Source organism: Dictyostelium purpureum (assembly GCF_000190715.1).
Source record: "Dictyostelium purpureum unplaced genomic scaffold DICPUscaffold_217, whole genome shotgun sequence".
NCBI lineage: Eukaryota > Evosea > Eumycetozoa > Dictyosteliales > Dictyosteliaceae > Dictyostelium > Dictyostelium purpureum.
Genome location: NW_003519553.1, coordinates 26,724 through 52,368, shown reverse-complemented (window position 1 = coordinate 52,368; position 25,645 = coordinate 26,724). Strand labels below are relative to the sequence as shown.

At 26.7% G+C, this 25,645-nt stretch overlaps 10 protein-coding genes across 10 annotated transcripts; 7 read left to right on the top strand and 3 right to left on the bottom strand.

Moving 5' to 3' along the window:
* Nucleotides 1-1,376: 1,376 nt before the first annotated feature.
* DICPUDRAFT_81081 (uncharacterized protein) lies at nt 1,377-3,857 on the top strand (the record flags this gene model as incomplete). Its single annotated transcript, XM_003290297.1, has 1 exon — nt 1,377-3,857. The coding sequence occupies one exon, from the start codon at nt 1,377-1,379 to the stop codon at nt 3,855-3,857; it is 2,481 nt and encodes an 826-aa protein (XP_003290345.1).
* Nucleotides 3,858-5,003: 1,146 nt separating this feature from the next.
* On the top strand, nt 5,004-11,248 carry DICPUDRAFT_81080 (uncharacterized protein; the record flags this gene model as incomplete). Its single annotated transcript, XM_003290296.1, has 4 exons — nt 5,004-5,121; nt 7,204-8,468; nt 8,709-8,786; nt 8,861-11,248. 4 exons carry the CDS (start codon nt 5,004-5,006, stop codon nt 11,246-11,248), a joined length of 3,849 nt encoding a protein of 1,282 aa, XP_003290344.1.
* Nucleotides 11,249-11,284: 36 nt separating this feature from the next.
* On the bottom strand, nt 11,285-13,320 carry DICPUDRAFT_92467 (uncharacterized protein). The gene is made up of 3 exons (XM_003290285.1): nt 13,075-13,320; nt 11,864-12,991; nt 11,285-11,600 (listed from the first exon to the last, which is right to left on the bottom strand). The coding sequence occupies exons 1-3, from the start codon at nt 13,166-13,168 to the stop codon at nt 11,404-11,406; spliced, it is 1,419 nt and encodes a 472-aa protein (XP_003290333.1). The 5' UTR covers nt 13,169-13,320; the 3' UTR covers nt 11,285-11,403.
* Nucleotides 13,321-14,222: 902 nt separating this feature from the next.
* Nucleotides 14,223-15,300, top strand: DICPUDRAFT_154842 (uncharacterized protein; the record flags this gene model as incomplete). Its single annotated transcript, XM_003290295.1, has 3 exons — nt 14,223-14,384; nt 14,470-14,632; nt 14,705-15,300. The coding sequence occupies 3 exons, from the start codon at nt 14,223-14,225 to the stop codon at nt 15,298-15,300; spliced, it is 921 nt and encodes a 306-aa protein (XP_003290343.1).
* Nucleotides 15,301-15,753: 453 nt separating this feature from the next.
* On the top strand, nt 15,754-17,061 carry DICPUDRAFT_95120 (uncharacterized protein). Its single transcript, XM_003290294.1, has 3 exons — nt 15,754-16,052; nt 16,136-16,633; nt 16,724-17,061. The coding sequence occupies exons 1-3, from the start codon at nt 15,913-15,915 to the stop codon at nt 16,902-16,904; spliced, it is 819 nt and encodes a 272-aa protein (XP_003290342.1). The 5' UTR covers nt 15,754-15,912; the 3' UTR covers nt 16,905-17,061.
* Nucleotides 17,062-18,068: 1,007 nt separating this feature from the next.
* Nucleotides 18,069-20,539, top strand: DICPUDRAFT_154840 (uncharacterized protein; the record flags this gene model as incomplete). The annotated part of the gene is made up of 5 exons (XM_003290293.1): nt 18,069-18,356; nt 18,424-18,567; nt 18,640-19,965; nt 20,029-20,478; nt 20,534-20,539. 5 exons carry the CDS (start codon nt 18,069-18,071, stop codon nt 20,537-20,539), a joined length of 2,214 nt encoding a protein of 737 aa, XP_003290341.1.
* An 86-nt stretch (nt 20,540-20,625) lies between these two features.
* Nucleotides 20,626-20,991, top strand: DICPUDRAFT_154839 (uncharacterized protein; the record flags this gene model as incomplete). The annotated part of the gene is made up of 1 exon (XM_003290292.1): nt 20,626-20,991. The coding sequence occupies one exon, from the start codon at nt 20,626-20,628 to the stop codon at nt 20,989-20,991; it is 366 nt and encodes a 121-aa protein (XP_003290340.1).
* A 92-nt stretch (nt 20,992-21,083) lies between these two features.
* On the bottom strand, nt 21,084-22,861 carry DICPUDRAFT_154838 (uncharacterized protein; the record flags this gene model as incomplete). The annotated part of the gene is made up of 4 exons (XM_003290284.1): nt 21,084-21,466; nt 21,533-21,713; nt 21,781-21,943; nt 22,314-22,861. The coding sequence occupies 4 exons, from the start codon at nt 22,859-22,861 to the stop codon at nt 21,084-21,086; spliced, it is 1,275 nt and encodes a 424-aa protein (XP_003290332.1).
* Nucleotides 22,862-23,125: 264 nt separating this feature from the next.
* Nucleotides 23,126-23,803, bottom strand: DICPUDRAFT_49138 (uncharacterized protein; the record flags this gene model as incomplete). Its single annotated transcript, XM_003290283.1, has 2 exons — nt 23,126-23,306; nt 23,401-23,803. The coding sequence occupies 2 exons, from the start codon at nt 23,801-23,803 to the stop codon at nt 23,263-23,265; spliced, it is 447 nt and encodes a 148-aa protein (XP_003290331.1). The 3' UTR covers nt 23,126-23,262.
* A 911-nt stretch (nt 23,804-24,714) lies between these two features.
* On the top strand, nt 24,715-25,353 carry DICPUDRAFT_37235 (uncharacterized protein; the record flags this gene model as incomplete). Its single annotated transcript, XM_003290291.1, has 1 exon — nt 24,715-25,353. The coding sequence occupies one exon, from the start codon at nt 24,715-24,717 to the stop codon at nt 25,351-25,353; it is 639 nt and encodes a 212-aa protein (XP_003290339.1).
* Nucleotides 25,354-25,645: the final 292 nt, after the last annotated feature.

Below are 25,645 nucleotides of genomic sequence, written 5' to 3'. Positions count from 1 at the left end.
AAAAAATAATAAAAAAACCCAAATTATTTTACACCTCTTTAAAATAACATTAATCACCCCCCCTATATATTTTATAAAAATACGGTTTTTATAATTCATTAATCATTTTTCCTATATTTTTGGTTTAGTTTATAATTTTATATTTTTAATCTATAATATTTTAGTATATTTGTAAAATGGGGAAAATATAAATCTATTTTTTTTAAAATTTTTTCAAACTTTTAGTACTTTTTTTTTTAATTATTATAATATTGTATCACATTGTTTTTTTTTCTCAAATAAAAATATCATCGAATCAGTTTTTTTAAAACCTTAACAATCATAACTCTCTTAAAAGAAACAAATTTGTGTTTTTTATTTATTTTTTTTTGTGATTTTATATTTTTTCTAAAAAACTTTCGCAAATTTTTTATTTTTTTTTTTTCAATATTTTTTTTTTTTCTCAAAAGAGTTTTTTTTTTTTCATATCACCCATTTATGTTTTTTTGTTGTTTGTTTGTGTTATTTTCAAATTTTAAGGAGAGAGGTCTAGTGCAAGATTACAAGATTTTCTTTCGGGCGCCCCAAAATTAATACACACTCAATTCAAAACATACATAATACTTTTTTTTTTTTTTAATGGTTGTATGTTTTTTTTTTTTTTTTTAAAAATAAAATATCTCATGTATAACTCAATTTGAAAAAAAAAAATAAAAAAAAATAAAAAAAATAAAAAAAATGCATTTTAAAAAAAAAAGAAATTGATCAGAGACCAAAAAAAGAAAAGGAGACTATATTTAGTTGTATTGTTAATTTTAAAATTAGAGCGACAATCAATGGTTTTTTTTAACATTGATTTTAATTGTGTGTTATAGGAGCGCGTTGTTTTTTTTTTTTTTATAATTATGTAAATTAGACTATTATATTTTTTTTTTTTTTTTTTTCTTTTTTCTTTTTAAAATTTTTTTTAATTTTATCTTGGAAATAAAAATAAAATACTAATAGTTGTTATAATAAATAAAGTAATAATATATAAATAAAATAAATAGCTTATATATCATATATAAACATTAAAATCATAAATTAATGAATAAATTTTTTTATTTTACATAGAACACCCCCCCGCACAACATTTAAATAGATTTACAACGAAAAAATAAAATTTTATGTATGTTTTTTTTTTTTTTATTTTATATTTTTGAAGATTACTTATAAATTTTTTTTAACAATATAGGATTTCAAATTATTTTTAATAAAAAAAAAATAATAATCATAATATTTTTTGTATAATAAACAACAACAAATTATAATATACAAATTGTATAAAATAATAAAAACATATAATAGTAATAAATATAAAATAATAGTAATAGTAATAATTATTATTAAATAACAAAATGGAAGCACTTTTAATTTTATCAAGTGCAATTAGTGAAAAAAAGTTAAATGGAGATAGTGTAATTATACTCGACGATAAAAACAACAATATAGACAACGGTAGCGATAATGAAACAGAAGTTAATGAAAAATTAAATGATGATATTAGTGTTGAATTAAATAAAGATTCCGATAACTCATTATCACCAACAATTTTAGGTTTAAAAAATAGAGAAATCTCCAAAGAAGAGGGAGCAGTTGATGTATCATCTCAAACACAAAATACAGCAAACACCGCCACAATAGATTCAAAAAAAGTTAATAAAACTGTTCAAAGACGTAAAAAGAAGTTTGATGGTAAAGATGTTTCCGAAAGAGTTAAAGAAATCGAAAATGATAGAAAGAGAAAATCATGTATGATGCATTGGAGATTCAAACCAACATACAATAATAATAATAGTAATAATAATAGTAGTAACTCTCAAACTAATACCAATAATATTCAAAATATTAATAATTGTAATAATACCCCAATAAATGGTTATAACCAAAATAGCAACTTTGATGATTTACCATATGATGAATATGAAGAAAATGAAGAAAATACCATTACACCCAATTATAATAGTACTAATAATAATAGAGGTAATAATGATAATATCAAAATCAATAATAGTAATATTAATAACAATAGTAATAATAATAGCAATAATTATAATAATAAAAATTTAAATGATATTGAAATTATTGACCAACCAAAAATAAAAGATGATGAAAAAATTGAAGTAATCGACAACAGTAAACCAGAAATTAAACTTAAAGAGCAAGAAGTTGAAACATTATCATCGGAACATGATGATAAAGAACAAACAATACCCAATACAAACTCTATCAAGGATCTCCAAGATCAAAAGCCAAAAGATGATGCCACCGATGGTAAAAAGAAGAGGAGAAGAAGCTCAACCCCATCAATTCATAGCTATGTTTCACATTGGAAACTCGATTCTAAAATTCCATCAAAACAAAAACAAGATCAACAAAAATTACAACAAGACCAAGTTCAACAACAACCACAAGAGGCATGTAATCAACAAAACTTTTACCCTAACGATCAACAATGTTGCCAACAATCACCACAATTCCAAGATCCACATTATTATCAACAAGCACAATATCAAATGCCATCTCATCATCAATTCCAACAATATCAAGACCACCAGCAACAATACCAACAAAATCCAAACTATATCTCGAGAATGCCTTCTGATGAATTTAACAATGGTGTCGACATGAATGGAGCTTACCCAAAATATCACCCATATAATAAAATACCTTGCGGAACAATTAAAACATTTGTTAGTTCACCATCAAGCTCACCTAGAGTTACTGTATCCCCACGTATCTCGAGCTCGCCAAGAGTACCAACTTATTCTGACCATTCACCATTCCATACCCCAAGACCAACTGAAAGAAGACACTCACTTGGCAGTGTGCCATCATATCAACCAACTCCATATGGTGGATATCAAGAGGCTCCATTGCAGTATCAACAACAGCAACATGTTTCAATTCAGCAACAATCATTACAACAACCATCACCACCATCATCACCATCACCAACTATACAACAACAACAACAAACACCATCTCAGCCAGTACACCACTCAACAACTCCACAATTTCATATTCAGTTGCAAAATATTCATCGTCATTCTCAAATGCAATTATCACCTCATTTATCTCCACACTTATCACCACATCATATTCCAATGTCACCCCATTTATCTCCACATCCACCACACTCACCACAAATTCAAGTCCCAATGTCACCTCATTTATCTCCACATCCTCAATCACCTCATCATATCCCAATGTCGCCACATTATATTTCATCACCAGGTTTACACAGTGCTAAAAACAATGCTTACCTCCAACCAATACCTGAAATAATGCATCAATCAATTTCATCACAACAAAATAATAGCGTTATCGAATATAATTCAAATTGTCCCTCATCATATCAATCAATGTCACCTCCCCCAACACCATTTTCTCCTCACAAATCTATGGTACAACCATCTCCTCGTTCCAGCTCAAACACTCCAAGAACGCCACACTACATTACAAGTGAAATGTTATCATCACCAAGACAAATTTCAACACCTCAAATAATATATAATAATAATAGCAACAATAATAATATAAAATCGATGCCATCACCATGCATTATATCGGCATCATCATCACCTTCCTCACCAGTATGTAATGGAAAGAAATTTGTGACATCTATAAACCTTTCTAATACCAGTGGATGTTGTAATGAAATGATATCTTCACCCAAAGATGGTTGCGAAAAATTACCTTCAGTTAAAGATCTACTTGATAATCTTAACATCAATTCGCCCTCTACAACTCCAAATTCTCAAACTCCAAGAGTAGTGCACGAAACCAACAAACCTCAAAAATCAAAATTATTATTCCTTTTAACACCAAATTCATAATTTATAATATTTTTTTCTATAGAAACAATAATATAATTTGTATTTTTATAATGTCAATCTTCAATTTTTTAAATATCCTTTCAAAAAGAAAAAAAAAAAAAAAAAAAAAAAAGAATCTTAATTTCTTTTATTAATTTTTAAATAGTTTTTATATATATTTATTTAAAAAGAATTATTATTTATCAAAACTTTTTCTTTTTTTTTTTTTTATTTAAAAAAATATAATAAAATATTTTCTTTTTTTTCTTTTTATAAATTATAAAAAAAAAAAACCTCAAAAAATAAATACTTTTTTATTACTTTTATTTTTATTTATTTTTTTATTTACTTAAAAAAAGTTTTTATTATTTTTTTAATCGAAAATTTTTTAATCATGTTTTATTTATTTTACTCCTTTAAGGAACCATTCTTTTATGTTTATTCTTTGTTCCATAGAATTTTAAAGAAATTTCTAAAATATTTCCACACTGTTTCGCAAATTGCTTCATATTGAAAAAATTTCTATAATTGAGTTTTTTTTTTTTTTAAATAAAATTTTTTTTTTTATTTATTTTCGAGTATCAAAATTTTGTTTATTTATAGTTTTTTTTTTTTCTTCATTATTTTATAATTTTTTTAGTTTGAAACTTAATTATATATATTATTAAATATTGAATAAAAAAAGATATAGTTTATTTATATTGATAAAAAAAAAGAATTTAAATTATTTTTTTATTTTATTTTTTTATTTTTTTTTTTTTTTAATTTTTTTAAAAAATTTTTAAAAAAAAAAAGTGTATTTTTTTTTATTTTTTTTTTCAATTTTTATTTTTATTATTTTCATTTCATCTTCAACTCGTACCTTTTTTTTATTATTTTATTATAATAATCATTTAATTCTCAAAATTTAAATAGATTGGGATTAATTTTAGTTAAAATTTACATATAAAAATTTAAAAATAAAAGCAAAACAAACAAAATCATAAATCATTTTTTTTAGGTATAGAAAAAAAAAAAAGAAAAGAAAGGAAAGAAATAAAATCAAATCAGCGGGAAGAAAGAAAGAAATAAAAACATCAACACGATATAGAATAGTATTTATTATAGAAAATATAAACCAAATAGATAATACATATTTTACAAATACAAATATATAAATAAATAAAAATGTTTAATAGTAGTCCATTTGGTTCTTTTGGTGCTAAACCAGCCGCTAATACAAGTCCATTTGGTTCAAATACAACAGGTCAAACAAGTTCATTGTTCGGTAATACACCTTCAACAGGTAAGTAAATAAAATTTTTTTAAATTTTAAATTTTTTCACAAAATAATCATAATACTAATAATAAATTTTAATTAATTTAGGATTTGGTGGATTTGGTGGATTTGGAGCAACCCAACCAGCACAACCAGCCCAAACAACAACATCACCATTTGGTGGATTTGGAGCAACACAACCAAGCACCCAAGCATCACCTTTTGGGGGATTTGGAGCAACCCAAGCAACTCAAGCAACACAATCTACATCATCACCATTTGGTGGATTTGGCGGTGGATCAGGTTCAAATCAAACTCAAACAACATCACCATTTGGTTCTTCAAGTAGTTCATTATTCGGACCAGCAACAAGCCAACCTCAAACAACATCACCATTTGGTAGTTTTGGTAATGGACCAACCACCACACAAACACAAACTCAATCATCATCTCCATTTGGCGGTTTTGGAGGAGGTTCAACTGCTTCTGCATCACCATTTTCATTAGGAGGCGCCACACCACAACCACAGGCTCAAACATCATCACCATTTGGTGGTTTTGGTGGTGGTGGTGGTGGTGCAACTGGTGGTTTTGGTTCATTTAATCAAGGACAAAAACCTCTAGGTACCCCAACCCCACACCAAAATACATCAGCAGACGGTTGCACTTTAGTTTCAATTACTGGTATGCCATGTTATAGTGACAAATCATTCGAAGAATTAAGATTTGAGGATATTACTCACAGAAAAGATGCTGTTTACAAAACTGGTGGAGCTGCTGGATCTTCAACAACTTCACCTTTTGGTCAACAAACCAATACATCATCACCATTTGGTGGCTCAGCAGCCTCAACTTCACCATTTGGCCAACAAGCCAACACATCATCACCATTTGGCCAACAAACTACTACCACTCAAACATCATCACCATTTGGAACCTCTGGTAGTTCATTATTTGGTAATAGTCCAACAACATCACCATTTGGTACCTCAACTACAACAACATCACCATTTGGTACCTCTGCAACCTCACAACCAACTCAAGGTGGTTTGTTTGGTTCAACACCATCAACAGGCGGTTTATTTGGTTCAACACAGCCAGCTCAACAAACAAGTTCATTATTTGGTTCACAACCAACAGCCCAAACCACTTCTCCATTTGGTACCTCTGCAACTAGTACTGGTCTTTTTGGTTCACAACCAGCAACTCAAACCACTTCTCCATTTGGTGGCTCAACAACAACTGTAAATACTGGTCTCTTTGGTTCTAATACAACAACTCCATCAACTACAGGATCACCATTTGGTTCCACACAATCAGCTACACAAACACCATCATTATTCGGTGGTCTTGGTCAAACAGCCGCTACTCAACCATCAACTGGTCTCTTTGGTTCCAATACAGCTTCATCAGCTTCACCATTTGGCACTGCACAACCAGCTACACAAACACCATCATTATTCGGTGGTCTTGGCCAAACCCAAACACAACCATCATCAACTGGTCTCTTTGGTTCTAATACAGCTTCGTCAGCTTCACCATTTGGCGCTACACAGCCAGCTACACAAACACCATCATTATTTGGTGGTCTTGGTCAAACCCAAACCCAAAACCAACCATCATCAACTGGTCTCTTTGGTTCTAATACAGCTACATCAACCTCACCATTTGGCGCTACACAACCAGCCACACAAACACCATCATTATTTGGAGGTACACCAGGACTTGGTGGTTTGGGTCAAACTCAACAATCCACCTCATTATTTGGAGGTACAACCCCAACATTAGGATCTACTGGGTTAGGAGCCCAACAATCCACTTCATTATTTGGAGGTGCAACAAACACACCAACATTAGGAGGCTTAGGAGCAACATCATCATTGGGTGGATTAGGTGGCACAACCACTCAAGGTTTAGGTTTAGGTTTAGGAACTGCTCAACCATCTACAAGTTTATTTGGTGGATTGGGTCAAAATACAACCTCAGGATTATCAACAGGTGGCACAGGTTTATTTGGTAATACACCAACACTCAATCTTGGTGGTGCACAAACAACCTCAAATACACTTGGCTCAACATTTATGGGTTCATTACAACAAACCCAACAAGTTCAACCCCAGCTACAAAATCCACTTCAACAACAACCTCAATTACAACAATCACAGCTCCCACTTAATAATAGTATTAACTCAGCCAACCCATATTACCCAATCCCAGCTGCACCACAATTTGCATCTTTAGTTAAACAACAGCCAACCAAAGTTATTTCACCACCATCCTATTCACAAAGACCACTCTCACATCATGGTTATATACCAAGATCAACCACAAAGCTTATTCCAAAAAGATTAGGTCCAGGTACAAATGAAGATTTAGGTTTCTCAGTTTTACCAAATCCAAAAGGTTTATTCCCAATCGATAAATTTGTTTCAAACCAATCAAAATCATTAAATATTAATACTTCAAATGAAACCGAAGAATCATTAAAACCAAACTTTGGTAAAAACTCAGCATCAACATCAACAAACTATACCGATAGTCCAAATACTTTATCATCAATTTATAATCAACCACCAGCTTCATCCTATCAAGCTTCATCTTCATCAACATCAATTCCAAAATCAACTTCTACCTATGATTCATTTGAAAGTAAGCAACAAGAAATTGAAAAAGAAACAGAGAAGAAAAAAGAAATTGAAAAACAAAAAGAAATTGAAAAGAAAGAATTTAAAAATCCAAATGCACCAAAACTTACAAAAGCTGGTTATGTCACTGATCCACCAATCGAACAATTACAAAAATATTCAGATCAAGATTTGAAACGTGTTAGATACTTTACAATTAAAAGACCAGGTTTTGGTCGTGTAGTATTCCCTGGTGAAGTTAATGTTTTCGGTCTTGATTTAGATCAAATAGTAGAAATTGAACTTAGAGAGGTCACAATTTACAAAGATGAAGATACCAAACCAGAAATTGGCCAAGGTCTCAACCGTCCTGCTTTTGTTACATTAGAAAATTGTTATCCAAAGAATAAATCTGGTGAAAGAATTAAAGAAGGTGCTCCACTTGACAAATATGAAATTGCTCTTAAAAATAATTGTATAGAAAATAATTGTACATTTATGTCATATAATAGATCAAATGGTGATTGGGATTTCCGAGCTAAACATTTTAGTAAATATTCGGTAGAAGAAGTTGTATATGACGATGTTTCAATGGATGTTGATTCAAAACAACAACAACAGCAATCTCAACAAAATCCAAGCCAAATGAATGTTACATATCAAAAACCTTTGACAGTTCCAAAGAAGTCAACATCTAGATTTAGTGCTGATATTGGTAGTTTTGACTCAGATTCTGAAAGTGCATCAGCCGTAAGTAAAATTTTAAAATTATTTTAAAATTTTATTATTTTAAAAATATATTATTATAATCATTGTCACTATATAAAAAATCAAGTTTTTTCATTCACTCTTACATAAATCACAAATCTATCATAATAAATAAATAAAATATTTTTTTTTATAATACAACTTTTCTAATATTTCTTTTGTAATTTTATTTTTTAAAATTTTTTTTAAAATCTTTTTTATTTTTTTTATAATATTATTTAGGAAGAAGATATGACAGTTCCACAAAAGAAAAGCTATAATAAAGCTCCTTTCGTTAGAAGAGTCAACAAAGAAGAAAGTGTAGGTTTTTTAATTTTTATTAAATTTTTTATTAAATTTTTTTTTATTTACCAAATTTTATTTTTTTATAAAAGGGATTATTCGAAACATCATCATTTGAGCCATATGATAGAAGCGAAGGTATTGCACCAAAAATCCAAAGAGTATCTGAAGTTCCAACCTTTGTATCAAATAAAAAGAGTGTTACTTTTGGTGAATCAACATTAATTTCACCTTTTTCACAATCACAAAATCCACAAAGACTCCAACAACAGCAACAGCAACAACAACAACAACAACAACAACAAAAATCAATATACCAACCACAAAATAGTTTAATTGATAAAGCCGAAACTACATTTAAAAAACCACAACCAATTTTAACCAAGAAAACCCCAATCAATGAACCAATGAATATATCAACAATCAATACTGTATCAAATAAAAATTATTTTTCAAAAATTAAAATTGATCCATCGTCATTGGACCGTATTGTACCAAGAGAAGAGTCAATTATTGAACAATTAAAATTAAAAGCAAAATCAAATACATTACATAGCACTCAAGATAGCTCAATTTATATGAGAAGATCGTTTAGAGTTGGTTGGGCACCAGGTGGTGGTTTTGTTACTGTCTCAAAGAGTTCAATTCAAACATTATCAATTAAAAAAATTCCAACTGATACCAAAGATGATAAAAAGGAATCAATACTCAACTTTATTAGATGTCACCATTCTAATAGTTCATTAGTACCAGAGCAAAGTAAATCAATTGGTTGGTTCTCATTGGCCAAAGTTCAAAATCAAATCGAAACACAATTACAATTAGGTGTCCCAGCAAATCAAAGTGTATACTATAAGAGAATTTGGAGTTTGGTTTTAAATCTTTGGGGTATTGAACAGGCTAATAAATATGGCACAGATTATTCAGAAGATACAATTAGAAAATTAAATTTAAATCAATGGCTCAAAGAAGCAATAGCTCCAATCATCAGAGATGAAATTGAACAACTTAAAAAGAAAACAAATTCAAGTTATTTAGAAAAGATTTTCTCTCTTCTCTCCGCAAAACAAATTAAAGAAGCATCAGCCATTGCAATCGAAAATAAAGATTTCAGATTGGCTACAATGATTTCTCAAGTTTGGTCAAGTAGTTCTACTCCAAAAGAATTAATTACTAGTCAATTAAATTTATATAAAGAAACAGGTGCCGATGAATTTATTAACAGCAAAAGAATTGAAATTCTCGAACTTGTATCTGGTAATATTGATCAAGTTTACAAAAATATCAACGATTGGATCAGATGTTTTGCTATTAACTTTTGGTATAAATATTCACCAAACTCAAGTATTGAAGAAAGTGTTAATAGTTTCGAAGAAGGCTTCATCAAAAGAATTTCAAAATTCCCATTTCCACCATACCAAAAAGACCCAAAGGAGCAAATTAAGCGTAATCATGATATCTGTTTCCTTTTATTAAAGTTGTTCTCTACAAATACTTTTGAAGGTTTCAAAAATATATTTTACCCAGAGAATGTTGGAAAGGATCTTTTAGATTATCAATTGTCTTGGAACCTTTACACTGTATTAAAAGCAATTCCTCAACTTGCAAAACAACCTGATATTTCCAATCAATGTATTATTCATAGTTCATTCTCTGCTCAATTAGAAAGATTGGGTCTTTGGCAATGGTCCATCTATGTTTTACTTCATATGCCAGATCATTCAAATTTTATTAGAGAAGATGCTGTAAAGGCCATCATTGCTAGAAATGCACCAAATATTAATAACCAAAGTAAGTTATTCCTTTCGACCCAACTCCATGTACCAGAAGTTTGGATTGACGAAGCCTTAGCATGGTACACTGGATATGAACCAAATGCTGATCTTTATGAACAAATCGAATCACTCTTAAAATCGTTCCAATACTCTAAAATTCATAATATCATCCTTACTTCACTTGGTCCAAACCTTATCATTCATAAGAGATATCAACTCCTCAAAGATTTACTCATCAAACTTGAACCACATTCTAATGCTGTTTCAACTTGGAGATATGGAGGCCAAATATTTTTAGAATTTATAAATATTGGTATCGAATATACAGAAACTATATCAAAACTTTCAATGGTTAATGAAGAACTTGAACGTAGTAAATACTATTATAACCTTAGAGTTATTTCCTCTAGAATCAACAATCTCTTAAGTGATATTTCAAAATTATCTCAATCATCCGATGTCAAAAATACTACACCCGACTATAAACACTCACTTTCATTCATGTCAGAGGATCTCATCAATAGAGTTTCCCTTTTAAAGGATCTCCCAGAAAACACCACTGTCAAATTAAATACTACAATTGGTAATTTAATCTCAACTATTAATGGTCTCCCACTGACCCAAAGCTATAGATCAAAAAATTTAGACTCTTTATCAAACCAAATTCAAGAGTTATTACTAAAATCAATTTATAATAAACATTAAATTATATTATAATTTTGTAAATGTAAATCTATTTTTAATTATTTTATTATTCTCTTAAAAAAAAAAAAAAAAAAAAATATTTTATATTTTAAACTAAAATTTATTGAATATATTTTAAATTAATTTGTTTTAATATCTATATTAGACTAAACTATCTAATGGAAGAAAGCTAAAACAAAGAGTGAAAGAATAGCAACAAATAATTTAGAGATACCAACGTTGGTGGCATCATTACCAGCTGGAGTTTCAGTTGGGTTATTGGTTGGGAGTGGGATTGGTTGACAACCTGCTGGACAAGTTTCAGCTGGTGGAGCAGTTGGTGGAGTAGTTGGAGCACTAGTACCTGGTAAGTCTAATAATAAAAAAGTAATTAGTAACTAAATATAAAAAATATTGGAGAATTTATATATTAAATCATCAAACCTGAAATTTTTGATGAGGAAGAATGAGAGGAGGATGATGAAGTCGAAATAGAATTAGAGATAGATGAAGAAGAGAAAGAGGTAGGAAATGAAACTGATAATGATGAATTAAGTGGACAGGGATATATTATTGTTGTTATTTTTGATTCTGAATTAAAGAAAGATGAAAATAATGTGGAAAAAGAAAACTTACTAGTATTGGCACCACCACAGTTGGCATCTAAATTGATATCAAAGAAACCACCATCATAAGCAATCCATGATGAAAGACCAAAGTTAGAGTTTTTACCTGAGGCACCAGCACCTAATTGCATTGGCATACTATCTTGTTCAGAGAAACCAGAGAGGGTGGCGTTACCTAAAGTACAGCTTGAGTTACTTGGATCAAGAGCATAAAAAGCCCAGGCAAATGGATCAACTGAACCACCATTTGAAACGTATAATTCTGGTTTTAATTCTTGTTTTGGCATTGATGGAGCAACAGTTGGGACGTAATTTAAGGAACAGGTTAATACATTGTTTGATGTAACTTGAGTGACACCTTTTGGAAGGAGATGGAAGAAAATTGAAGCATGACCATTGGTAGTATCAAAATGTAATGAACCTTGAGTGTTTGGAACAAATTCCCATTGATGGTTATTTCCAAAGAATGGGTTAGTATTTGAATCAGAGACAAAAAGGGCTTGATCATTATCAACAGTTTGAGCGGTTTCTGTTGTATTGACATGGGCAGTGGTGAGAGTGTAATCAACACAGTTGAAACCACCCTCGCAACCAAGATTAACATTGATATCAAGGACTTGATCACCTTGAGTAATTAAGTTAGCATTTGGATTATTAGCACTGGTAATATTCATTAAGAACCAACCTGAGAGACCATTGTTAACATTTTTACCTGAAGCACCTTTACCAACTTGAAGGGCTGTAGTTGGATGTTCTAATAAAGAAATGGTAGTACCTTGTGCATCACCATAACCAATTAATTCTGAGTTGGCTGGATCAATTTGATAAAAGTTCCAAGTATTTGGGTCAACACCTCCGGTTGTATAAGCAGCGTCTGTTAATTCCTTTTTGACATCTGATGGAGTTCCTGTCTTAGTAAAAGCTAAACGGACACCATAGCTTGCACCAGTTTCACCAGAAACTGGTTGGATTGAACCTGAGATGAAAAGATTTGATCCACCATTGGATGAAACGATACCATTTCTAACAAAGTTATAGTTATTAGCAGTGTTTGGAACTGAAACCCTATTTAATGTGATTGCTTGGCCTGATTGTGATGCCCCTGGACCAAATTGATCGCTTAATGCAGCAGTTGCAGCTATAAAAAATTGAAATAATAATAATTAGTATATTTTTTTTAAAAAAAAATTTTTTTATTTTTTTTTTTTAAAAAAATTTTACCTTGAACATTGGTATTAACTTCGGTTTGGCAATCTTGAGCACCAATTGACCCAACCAAAAAGGCGAGTAATAATAATGAAAGTAATCTTTTCATTTTGAAATTATAATTTTAATAACTTAATATTAAACTATAATGTTTTGTAATAAATTAATAATATTTATAGGTTTTTTAAATAAATAAATAAATAAATAATAAATAAATAAATAAATAATAACAAGTTTTTTTTTATTAACTTGTAGTTGTTTGTTGTTTGAATGATAAGAAAAATAATTATTATTAGTATTTATAGGATTTTTAATTTTAAAAAAAATTTTAAAAAAAAATAAAAACATTATTAAAAATTAATAAAATTACTTAAAAAGTTTAATTCTATTCCTCTTTACTAACCACCCTAAAAAAGAAATTAAATTTTTGCTAAACTTAATACCACATTGGAAATTATACTTTAAATTTTTTTGTATAAAAACATGATTTGGTAATAAAAATGTCAATTTTAATTTACTTAAAATTTCTATACTAGATATATTTAGTTTGAATGGTGGTATTATATAAAATATTGTGGTGTGTTTTATTCACCAACATGGTAATGTGGGAAGTGGTGAGGTTAATTCCATGGTTAATAAATTTCCTTAATTATAAAATAATTATTTAAATATAAATTATTTAAAAAAACCACACCACACTTTAAATTTTTTAATAATAAATTTATTTTTTAAACACACACCGAACATAATTATTTAAAATAATTTAAATTTTATTGTGTGGGTTTGAAAATAATTTTCCAAAAAAAAAAAAAAAAATTTTATAGAACTTGTTTAACTTTATTTGATCTTATTATTTGAATTTTTCATAAGTTTATTTAAATTAAATATTTAGAGATAATAAACTGATTAAAATATTTTTTTTTTTTTTTTTGACTTTTGGGCTAAAAAAAGTATGAAAATATTTATTTTTTACAAACACGAAGCGTTTTATCCCAAAAATACCGCTATGAATCATTTGTATTTTTTTTTTTTTTTTTTTTAAATTTATTTTAAAAATATTTTTTTAAATTTTTTTAAATTTTTTTTTACAAAAAAAAATGATTTTTTTTACAATATTGTTTATTTCCTATAATCACTTTTTTTTAATAATAAAATAACAATAAATGTTTAATAAAAAGGTATGGACCCTTGTGTCCATTATCTTTATGATAATAACAGTAAACACTGTTATATCAACTAAAGTTAACGACCAACCAACTATCAAATATAAAAATGTTCCATCCGAAATTCCATTTTCTATGGATTCTATGTTCCTTCAATTAATGGTAGGTTTTTTATACTATTTAGAATATATTGTAAAGAATAATGGTTTTAAATATATATTTTTTTCAAAAAAAAATAAAAATTTAGTATTCATACACTGCATATTGCATTCCTGAACAAATTGTTAATTGGACATGTCCATATTGTATTTATAATAGCTCTGTTACACCATTATTGGTTACCCAATTAATTGATAATGATTCAACAAATACTTTTGGGTTCATAGGTATTACCACCGATAAAAAATCAAGTATGTTATTTTTGTATTAAATTTAATAATATAGGATCACTAATTTTTTTTTTTTTTTTTTTTTTTTTTTAGTTGTTATATCATTTAGGGGTACAGAGATGGAGTCTTTGGATAATTGGATTACAAATTTAAATTTCCCAAAATCAGAACCATATCCAGGTTTCCCAGGTGCATTGGTCCACAGTGGATTTAATAGAGCATATAGAAATGTTAGAAATATTGTTCATTCAGGTTTAAATTTCACATTAGGTGTATGCCCAACATGCGAAAAGTTAATAATAACAGGACATTCTTTAGGTGGAGCATTAGCAATTATGGCAGCAACAGATATTTATGAAAGCCAATTAACAACATTACCATTAGAAATGTACACATTCGGTTCACCAAGAGTTGGTGATGTTGCATTTGCCGAGTATTTCGAATCAACTGTAATTACAAACTATTGGAGAATCGTTTATGATCACGATTTAGTACCACATTTACCACCAATGCAATTAAACTTCTACCATTTACCAACTGAAGTTTGGTTTAATAATGCCTCAGATCCTTCACAACATATCGTATGCAATCCAACTGGTGAGGACCCATCCTGCTCCGATTCTTTAAAAGTAGCTCTTAATGTATTTGAACATCTTGCTTATTTTGGAATCAGTAAAGATTTATGTTAAAAAATAAAATAATATAAAAAAATTATAAAATTAAATTTAAAAAGTTATTTTAGTTTGTAAATGCTGGATATTTGCGGCGGGTTTATAATCAAAACAATAGATAGAGTTTATTTTAAAATACCACTATCACTGAATGCTGTTTTCAAATAAATTTACTAGCAAAGCTTGGATTTACTATATAAATAAAACAATACAGCTTACCCCACCCACCATTATTTTTATTATTTTATTTCAAATAAGATAAATAATTTTGTAAAATTAATAAAAACACACCCACAGTGTTTCTCTGAACATTTTTCTATAAATAGATAGTTGTAGAAATTAAATATTGTATTATTTTAATTATGAATATTTTTATTTTTTTATTTGTTTTATTTTTTTTTATTTATTTTTTTGACTTAAAAAGATAAAATTTTTTTTTTTTTAATATTGTTTTGTATATTTTTAAAAATGAAATTATTCCTTATTTTTTTTATTTTATTTTTTTCAATTAATTGTTTCAAATCAAATGCAGGTGATGTAGATACATCAACTCTTTTTAGTGATGTGGAAAGCAATTTATTACGTTCATTAATTATTGGTCAACTAAACAATAAAATCGATACTTTTAAAATGGATGTATACCATCAAATTAAAAACGACACAAAAGCTGAAGATGGAAAAATACTTGCAGTATTGGGCGAGAAAGATTTTTTTTTAAACAAAAGCCTACTTCAAGAATGCATAGATCATAAAATAGCATTAATATTAATGTAATTATATTATAAATATCCTAAAAAAATTTGGTTATTAATTTCTTTTTTTTTATTTTTTTAAATTTTTCCCCCACAAAAAGCAATATAAACTCTGAAGATAAAAAGGATTTATGCCCATTGGTTTTTGATTGCAGTAAGAACACCGATGACTATTTCTATATATGGCTACCATCAAATAAAGATAATTATGAATTTAGTTTTAGTTTGTACAAAAATAAGAAAACTGAAGCACCAACCATTGCATCATCATCCTCAGAAACATCCAAAAAAATCATTAATAATGCCAATATTGACAATACATATATCCTCAAAGCAGAAAACCCATTTGAAGAATTAGCCAAAATCATTGAAAAAGAAAGTTTATTTGGGGAATATAAAGTTGAAAAAGACCAAGATAGAAAAAGAAAAATAAGTGAATGGATTAATGGTGAAAAACTTGAAAAGATCCAAAAAGAAACTGTCAAAATGGTAAGTATTACCAATGATAGAACTGGAACTATATTTGGAAGTAAATCATTGGCCGCTGATGAAGAAAAACTTACAGAATATATAGAAAAAAATATCCCAATCTTTTTATTGTAAATATATGAAATTAATCTCGTTAAATTTTTTTTATTATAAAAAACATTAATAATTTTTTTTTAATTTTTTTTCCCCCACCCACACAGAGATGTAGACGAAAAAGAAAAACAATTTTTCTGTAAAAAAATTGAAAGTTGTGCTAATGGTCCAAGCTATTTCGTTGCCTTTGTTCCTTTCAAAGATGAAAATGGAAATTTGGAAAGTGTCAATGTTTATGACTATTTGAAAGATGGTACCAAATTTACTGTGACTCTATATAATTTTTAGAGCCATAGTTAAATTTATAAAAGAAAAAAAAAAAATTTTATTTTTTATTATTTAAATTTATATTTTAAATTTTATTATGTTTTTAAAAAAATAATTAAAATATAAAACATAAAATAAAATTATAATAAATAAAAATATAATTATAAAATTTAAAACTAAATTTATAATCATTTTTTTGGTTTAATTTTATTTTTTTATAATTTAAAATTTTAATTTTATTTTTTATTTATGTTATTTTACATTTTATAAATTTATTTATTTAACTTTAATTTTACTTTAAATTATTTTTTATTTTTTTATTTTTTTATATTTTATATTTTTTTTATTATTTTTTATTTTTTTCTTTTAATTTTGTTTTTAAAATTTTTAATTTTTTAATTTTTTTTAAATTAAATAAGGAAGTGTAGTAATGACATAACCATGACACCAAAGAACCATTGATTTTATATTATTTTTTTTTAAATTTTTTTTATTGATCGTGTCATTTTAAAGAAATTGAAGCATTACTAATTAAAAAGGAATTTATTAAATTTTATTAAATAAAAAAATCTCTCATTATCTTTTTTTTTTTTTTTTCCACAAACTATTTATCAATTTAATATGTAAACCACTCACACACACATAGACACAACCATTATAACTTAAACTTATTTATTTTAAACACAACACGTAGGCTAAAATAAAATAAATCTTTTCAAAAAAAAAATAACAATAATAACAATAATAAAAAATTAGTCATTGCAATAGTTTAAAATCATATAGCGCAAATATTTTAATAATAATAAAAAATAAAAAAAAATATAAAATAAATTTTTTAAAAAAACCTTCCTATTTATTTATTTATTTAATTATTTATTTATTTATTTATTATTAAAAAAAAAATTATTTATCTTGAAATCTATATTATAATAATTAGTATTATTTTAAAAAAAATAATTGTTTGATTTCATTTTCCCTTATTTTTGTTTATATTTTTCTATAATATATTATCTATAAATAACTATACTTTAAAAGATAATATCTAATTATTTTCTCCCTATTTCCTTTATTATATATTCCATATAACAATATATTTCCTTTTAAAAAAAAAAAATTCATAAAAAAAACTATAATAATTATAATAAATAAAACTTTTATTTATTATATTTTAATATTAACAAAATAATGCCTTTAAAATTATTCAATAAAAAAGGAGGTGGTAATCAGCATACAGTAAAACTAAAAATCGATTTAATCTCAAATGTTTCATATGCATTTGATAAAGGTACAGAATTCGAAATAGAATGGAAAAGAGGTGCACACAGAGGAGTTTTACCAAATGTTTATATGTTAAATGATGGCGATATTAAACCACAAACTCAATTTCTTATTCCGTGTCAATTAATAAAACAAAAATCAGACTCTGGTGATTCCGAATTTGCTTCAAAAAGCTTAATTATAAATTTAAGAAAGGTAAGTTATTATTATATTATTTTCTTTTTTTTAAATTTTGGTATTAATTATTTTATTTTTTTTACAGGTCGAGGGTAAAAAGAAAGGGTCAACCAAAATATCAACACTTCAAATAGATTTATCACACATGGCAAATAAACCTGATCCAGAAAAAGAAAAACAATACTCATCAACAATGAAGGGTGTTATAGACCAAGATTTCAAACCATATGTAGGTAGATTTATATATAGCTTTTAAACTAATGATAGGTTCGTGCATATTAATAATATTTTTGATATATAGATCGAATTTACAGCATCTGTATACAAAGGACATTTAACCCCAGATGACTTTGAAGATAGCAAAGTATTTTTAAATAACGAAATACCGCATGAAGATAATTCAGTAACCCATTCATTATATTCAGATAGAAGAGGCTCCATATCAAGTGTTTCTAGCGAGGTATCCGAGTATTCCAATATACAAGAAACTACTTCAGAAATTAACCATATTGAAAAAAATCCAACCCCAAAAGAGGATGAAGATAATAGCGATCCATTTGATTTTAGTTTCAATTCATCACAACCTGCAGAATTTTCAAGAAAGAGTCTTAGAAACTCCGTTACATTAGAAGAAAGTGATCCTCTTCAAAGCCCCCACGAAACTCCAATTTTTTCATCTGACGAAGATCGTAAAAAAAACTCACCAACATTGCAAACACCACAAAGTCCAAATGTTATTTCACCAACCTACTCCTCCAGATCAGAGTCTTTTAATAACTTGGACAATCCAGAGGTCTCTCCATCTATTCCCCAAACACCCTCAAAGTCTAAAAAATTCTCTTTATTCAAATCAAAGAAAGGAAAGAATGAAAGCCCAGACTCAAACCAAAGAAAAGGAAAACCAGAAAACCAATCAATTTCAAAACTAAAAGAAACATCAGGTTTTGATGATTTATCATCTGGGAGTGGTAGTGATACCGAAAGTGTTGGGTCCAATGGTAAGGAAAAATCAGGTAGAATTTGGAAAAGAAGACATTCTACACCAAATGTTGGGTTCTTTTCAATCAAATCATTTAAAGAAAAAGAAAAATTAAAAGAAAAAGAAAAGGAATTTGCCAACACCCCATCAACCGATTTTGGTAATTTAACAATTAATGAAACCGATGAAAACAACTTTATTAATGAAAACAACGATTTAAATAAAAACAGCTCACTGGGAAAAGACCATGATGTTTCAAAAAAAGAAAAAAAGAGCAAAAGTCACAAAAAGAAAGGCTCAGTCGATTCAAACTCATCCAGCTCTCCACCAGGTAAAGATAAATCAAGAAAGAATTCAAAAGAAAAAAACCTTTTGGGTAAAATATCCTCAACACTTTCATCAAATAGTGCCATTAACTCATCCGACTCAAAAGATGCTTTACAATCCTCATTAGTCTCTAGAAATCTGGATGAAAAGATTAAATTCATTGTTGACGATATGATTGTTAATAAAAGACCCGAATATGTCGGCAATGTCCCACTCTCTGGTATTATAATATATAAATGCCTATTTGAATGGAAAGAACTATCGCCACATAATAACAAATGCCTAACTCATGTTATCGAAACATTTGACTCTATGACCCAGGTATGTTAATTATTTTATATTTTAAAATAATTTTATTAAACTAATTTTTTTTTTTCCAAACAGAAAAAGAACATGGGTAAAGAAAAATCATTTTATTGGTTATCATCTTTATATACACTAGGATTTTTATTAGAAAAATCATATGAAAAGGGTAAAGGAACTGAAAAGTCACCAAGCTTTACACTTTCAAATAATAGTGAAACACAGAATTTGAAATTATTTATAAATCTATCACATCAATATCAAAAAGCATTTTGGTCATTGTATTGGGATAATATCAAAATCGAACTAGATAAAGTTATGGGCAGAGTAGTCGAGCAAATCAAGGCAAAAGAATATGAACAAAGTCCAATTTATATGAATTTCCTTTTATCAATGCTAGATTTCTTTGAAAAAAGATTACCATTCCAATCATTATGGCCAAATTTATTCAAACAAATTTTCTTTTATACAAATGGATATTTAGTAAACAAATATTTAACTGACAACTCGATATCAAATACAAACAATGCAGTTAATACCAAACTCTTTATTTCATCAACACAACAATGGTTCCTTGAAAACAAAGATCTAAATTATTTTTATTATTTCAAGCAAGTATTTAATATTTTTTTAATCCTAAAACTTAATACTAATCTATTTTAAATTTTTAGGTTAGAAATGAATACTCTTATCCAATTATTAGATGTTTTAATTATCGATAAAGTATCACTCAAAGATGAAGCCATTAGAAAGAACGTTTGCCCATCATTAACAACCACTCAATTAGCTATAGCATTATGTAGATTTAATCCAGAGAGTGATGATGAAGAAGTCGATCCAAGTATTATTAAATATTTACAAGATGAGGGTATCAGAAAACACGATATTCAAAACATTACAACCAATGTTGATCAAGTTTTAGAATTGACAGAATCACCCGAACCAAGCAAAAGTATCATAGATTTGAAAATACCACCAAATATTTTACCACAAACAAATCAAAAACTATTTAAATTTTTAACCAAACCAACAACAATATATTAAAAATAAACAAAGATTTAAAAAAAACAATAATTTAATAAATATTATTTGTTTTTAAAAGAAATAAATAAAAAAGTGTAAACATTTATTTTATTTTATTTATATATTTTATGATTTTGTAATTCGTGACCATCCTCTTCGTTATCATCATCTTCCTCCAAAACTTGGGTAGAAATATCGGATACCATGGCAACCCCTAAACCTGAATCAGCTACATCTTTATCATAGTATGTAACTGAATCACTGGAGGATTTTGGTGATGATGTACTTGATGGGTTTGGAATTTCTGATCTATTTAATGTATTTTTAACTTTTCTAAAAATAATATTTGATACTAAAATTGATATCATCCATAGTGGGAATAATAAAAAGTATATGTTTAATCCTGAAAATAATCCCTTTAATCCCTCTCTGCTTACAATATTTCTTAGGGTTTTAAATAATCCAACATTTCTAATATTCATTCTAACCTTAATAACTTTAAAAAAAAAAATATTAATTAGTTTTAAGTTACTCCAAATTGAAAGATACTATTGTTATTTACCTGTTAAAATATAGTCCAATAAAATTTTGACACCCATTAAAATAATTTGACTTGGAGATTTTTCTGATTGCTGTTGCTGTGATTGATTAAATACATTCTGTTTTCTTTTACTTTTTAATTGATCATCCAATTTTGAATAAATAAGATCTAATAATGATTTTAATACAATTGTTTCCCAACCCTAAAAAAAAAAAAGGGTTAATAAATTGTACAGATAATAAAAAAATTTTAGCATTAATATAACCTACAGAATATAAACCCCTAATACCCTCGTTCCTACAAACACCAGTAAAAGTACACTCGTTAATATAGTGTTGACTATCCCTTCTATAAAATCTATGTACAATTAGACGAGTCATAATTACATCCAATGGAAGAGTGAGACCATATTTTAATAATGATAAGCCACCACTGATACCTTTAATTGTATTTGGGCCAAAGTTGCTTGGGTGTTTTGGTGAATTTTGGGATACTATTAAACGATCTTTGCGAAAAATTTATAAGTACAGTAAGCATATTTTTGGCTATATAACCAAACCCCCATCATAGATATGGCACCCCTTATATTTAAAGTTTAACTAAGCAACGTGAAATTGGTGTTGGTAATTGTTCTAAACAACCCTGTCGAAACTGCTGCCGGTTGTGCTATTGTATGACTGATAATGGTTGACGAGTTGGGTGTGATTGTATAAATGTTGTTAAGGCATGAACTGGGAATTCAAGCGGGAAAAATAATAGTTTGCTGCATGCCAATGAACCCCACTGTAATATAAAATCAAACGTTGTCTCGTGCTCTTGTCTCTTTTTTAAATTCTTTTTAATACTTCTTTGTTGTCTTTGTTGTTGTTGAATTTTTAATATTTCATTTTGTTGTATTTGTTGTTGAATTTTAATGTTATTTGGGCTATTATTTGGACTACTATTATTTGGACTACTATTATTTGAATTATTATTTACAATATTATTATTTTTATTTTCTATATTATTAGTATTACTAGTACCATTATTAATATTATTACTATTATTCTCACTATTAATATTTTCGCTGGTATTTTTATCTATATCGCAAGGATTATTATTTTCTGCAACAATATTAACATCTGTATTGAAAACGTTTTCTTTTGTTTCCCCAGTGTTATTACTACTATCATCATTATGGTTGTTATTGTCGCCTGTATTTATTTCGGATGGCTCATTACTGCCTGTATTTTTATTTTCTGTATCTAAACTATTTTCTTCATCATCTATTTTATTATTTTCTTTTTTTTCTGTATTATCCAAGTCTTCATTAATTTCAACTGGATCAGTTGTATTATTATTTTTTTCCATTTTTTTTTACATTAATATTATAATATTTGTGTAATAAAAAAAAAAAAAAGATTATAAAAAAAAAATTAAAGAAAAAAAAAAAATTAAAAAAAAAATTAAAATTTTATTTTTTTATTTTTTTTATTTTTTTTAATTATATGATCCACATATTTCCCAAAAATGAACCTGTTGTGGTGTTTTTGATTATGTGTGTGAAAAACAAATATATATTTGGTCATAAAATAAATAATACAAATAAATAAATAAATAAAATTTTAAAAAGGTGTGGGAAAAAATAATTTTAAATCTTGGATGATGATTTTTATTTTATTTTTATCTTCTTTTATTTTTTATTTTTTATTTTTTTATTTTTCTTATTGTTACAAAATAAATTAAATAATATAAATAATTTTTTAAATTGTTTATTCATTATCGCTGTCATCTGCATCAACTGGATCATCAACACCTGGATTAAAAAAATAAATAATTAGTAAATGATAATTATTAAACATTTGATGATGATTAATATTATAATAGTTGATTATATATTAAAAACCTACTTGTGTCAACTCTTGGTACTAATAATTTACGGCATTCGACATCTTTGGCAATTTGTAATGGAGTATTGCCATCTTTATCTTTAATTGAAACATCTGCTTTACCATCAATTACTAAAACACGAATGGCATCTAAATTATTTTTATAAGCAGCTTTGTGGAGTGGAGTTTCATTTGATGAAGCAGTAACAGCATTGACATTAGCTTTGTATTTGATTAAAACCTTTAAAACATCGGCATGGTTATTCTTTGCGGCCCAATGAGCTGAAGTTTCACCAATTGAATCAACACAATTGATATCTACTTTATTTTCTGCATCTAAAATGAATTCTTCTACAGATTCATCTTCACCTCTTTTAGCTGCGTTAACTAATCTTTGATTGATAAAATATTGATCATCATCCATTTTCTGCTTGTTGATTTTAAAATTATAATATAAAAATATATAAATGTATGTATAAAAAAGAAAAGAAAAAAATAAAAAAATAAAGGTGGTGTATCTCTTAAAAATTAAAAAAAATAAATAAAATGAAAAAAAAAAAATGAAAAAAAAAAAAATGGGTTTATATCAAAAAAAATAATTTAAATGGGATTTTTTTTTCAAATAATCTAATTATGAGTATTTTTTGAGGATAATAAATAGATAAAAAAAAATAAAAAAGACATTAATTAATGTAATAACTTACATCAACTCATAATAAAATTACTTTATTTGTTTAAATAATTTTTTTTAGGAAAAAAAAAAAAAAAAAAAAAAAAAAAAAATTATTAATTATTAATTATTAATTATTTATTCATAAATTATTTATAGAACTTGAATAATGTATTTTTTTATTATCCCAAATTTATAATCGGAACATAGTTTAAATTCAAACAAATAAAAAAAATTTATTTGAAATATAAATATATATAAACTTATATTATTTTTTATATAAAATTCTATAATTAAATTTTTTATATAAATTTTTAATATATTAAAAATTTATATTAAAAGTAATATATAAATATAGATATGTGTGAAGATAATTAATTTATTTGTTTGAATTTAAAAAAAAAAAAAAAATTAAAAAAAAAAAAAATTAAAAAAATTAAAAATTTTTTTTAAAATTTTTTTTTTTTGAAATTTTTGTGTGTGCCTTTTTGTCATATAATTTTTATACATATAGATTATATCCATTATCTCTTTTCAATCGATTATCAAGAATTTTATAATTTAGTTAATCTTTATTAAAAAAAAAGAGCGTATATATAAAAATGGAAAACGAACAACAATATAACGAACAATCTCAACCACAAGAAGAAGAACAACAAGTCAATATGATTGATGTTGATTTACAATCATTATCATCATCAGACAGAATCGAATATATTAGCACATTAATTGCAGACAGTTATAATATTGCCATCGCAAAAAAACTCGAAGAATTTTTAGATATTCAAATTAATGAAGATGTATATTTATTCCAAGCAAACAGCACCCTCCTTAAATTATATCAATTTAACCCAACTCATTTAAATAAAGACGCAATTGCTAAGATGTTAGCCAAGGCCCTTATGAATTTCCCATGCAATGACTTTTTATTCCTCTCTTATATGATTCCATCAACCATTCAAAAGGAAGAACCATTATTAAAACTTTTCGTTTTAAATAACTATTTAGAAACATGCAGATTCAAAGAAGCTTGGACCCACATCAACGCCCACTCCTTCTTCTCTGAAATCCCAGCATTCACAAATAATATTAGAAACTTTATTTCTGGTGTCTTATCAATCACTTATCAAAATATCTCATTAAGCATGTTGGGTGAACTTTTAAATTTACCATCACAAGAACAATTAGTCGAATATATTAAAACAAAACAAACAACCTGGAAAATAAACGATTCAACTGTATCATTACAATCTGATACTTCTAAACAGAAAAAAGCTGACACTTTTACTTTTGATCGTAAGTAACCAAATTATATCAAATATATTACATTCTAAAAATATTTACTAATCTTTTTTTATTTTTTATATTATTTTTTTTGCACAAAATTTTTTTTTAAAAAAATCGTTTTTTTTACATTCACAATATTTTTTTTTAAAAATAATTTACAGAACTTTCAAGAATTCTCCCAACTTTTATTAAATAAATATAGTTATTATTATTATGTGTTAATATAGATAATATAAAAAAAAAAAAAAAAAATCAAAAAACCAAAAAAAGAAAAAATATTTAATTATAGTTTTTTTTTTTTATTAAAAT

What these genes read in the sequence shown, in the direction of transcription:
- DICPUDRAFT_95120 (XM_003290294.1), top strand. Translation starts at nt 15,913, where the DNA reads ATGGATGTATACCATCAAATTAAAAACGACACAAAAGCTGAAGATGGA. An exon ending in AAAATAGCATTAATATTAAT is followed by an intron (nt 16,053 to 16,135) that starts GTAATTATATTA and finishes CCCCACAAAAAG; the next exon opens with CAATATAAACTCTGAAGATA. An exon ending in AATATCCCAATCTTTTTATT is followed by an intron (nt 16,634 to 16,723) that starts GTAAATATATGA and finishes CCACCCACACAG; the next exon opens with AGATGTAGACGAAAAAGAAA.
- DICPUDRAFT_92467 (XM_003290285.1), bottom strand. Translation starts at nt 13,168, where the DNA reads ATGAAAAGATTACTTTCATTATTATTACTCGCCTTTTTGGTTGGGTCA. An exon ending in AGTTAATACCAATGTTCAAG is followed by an intron (nt 12,992 to 13,074) that starts GTAAAATTTTTT and finishes AATTTTTTATAG; the next exon opens with CTGCAACTGCTGCATTAAGC. An exon ending in CTGTGGTGGTGCCAATACTA is followed by an intron (nt 11,601 to 11,863) that starts GTAAGTTTTCTT and finishes TTTTATTATTAG; the next exon opens with ACTTACCAGGTACTAGTGCT.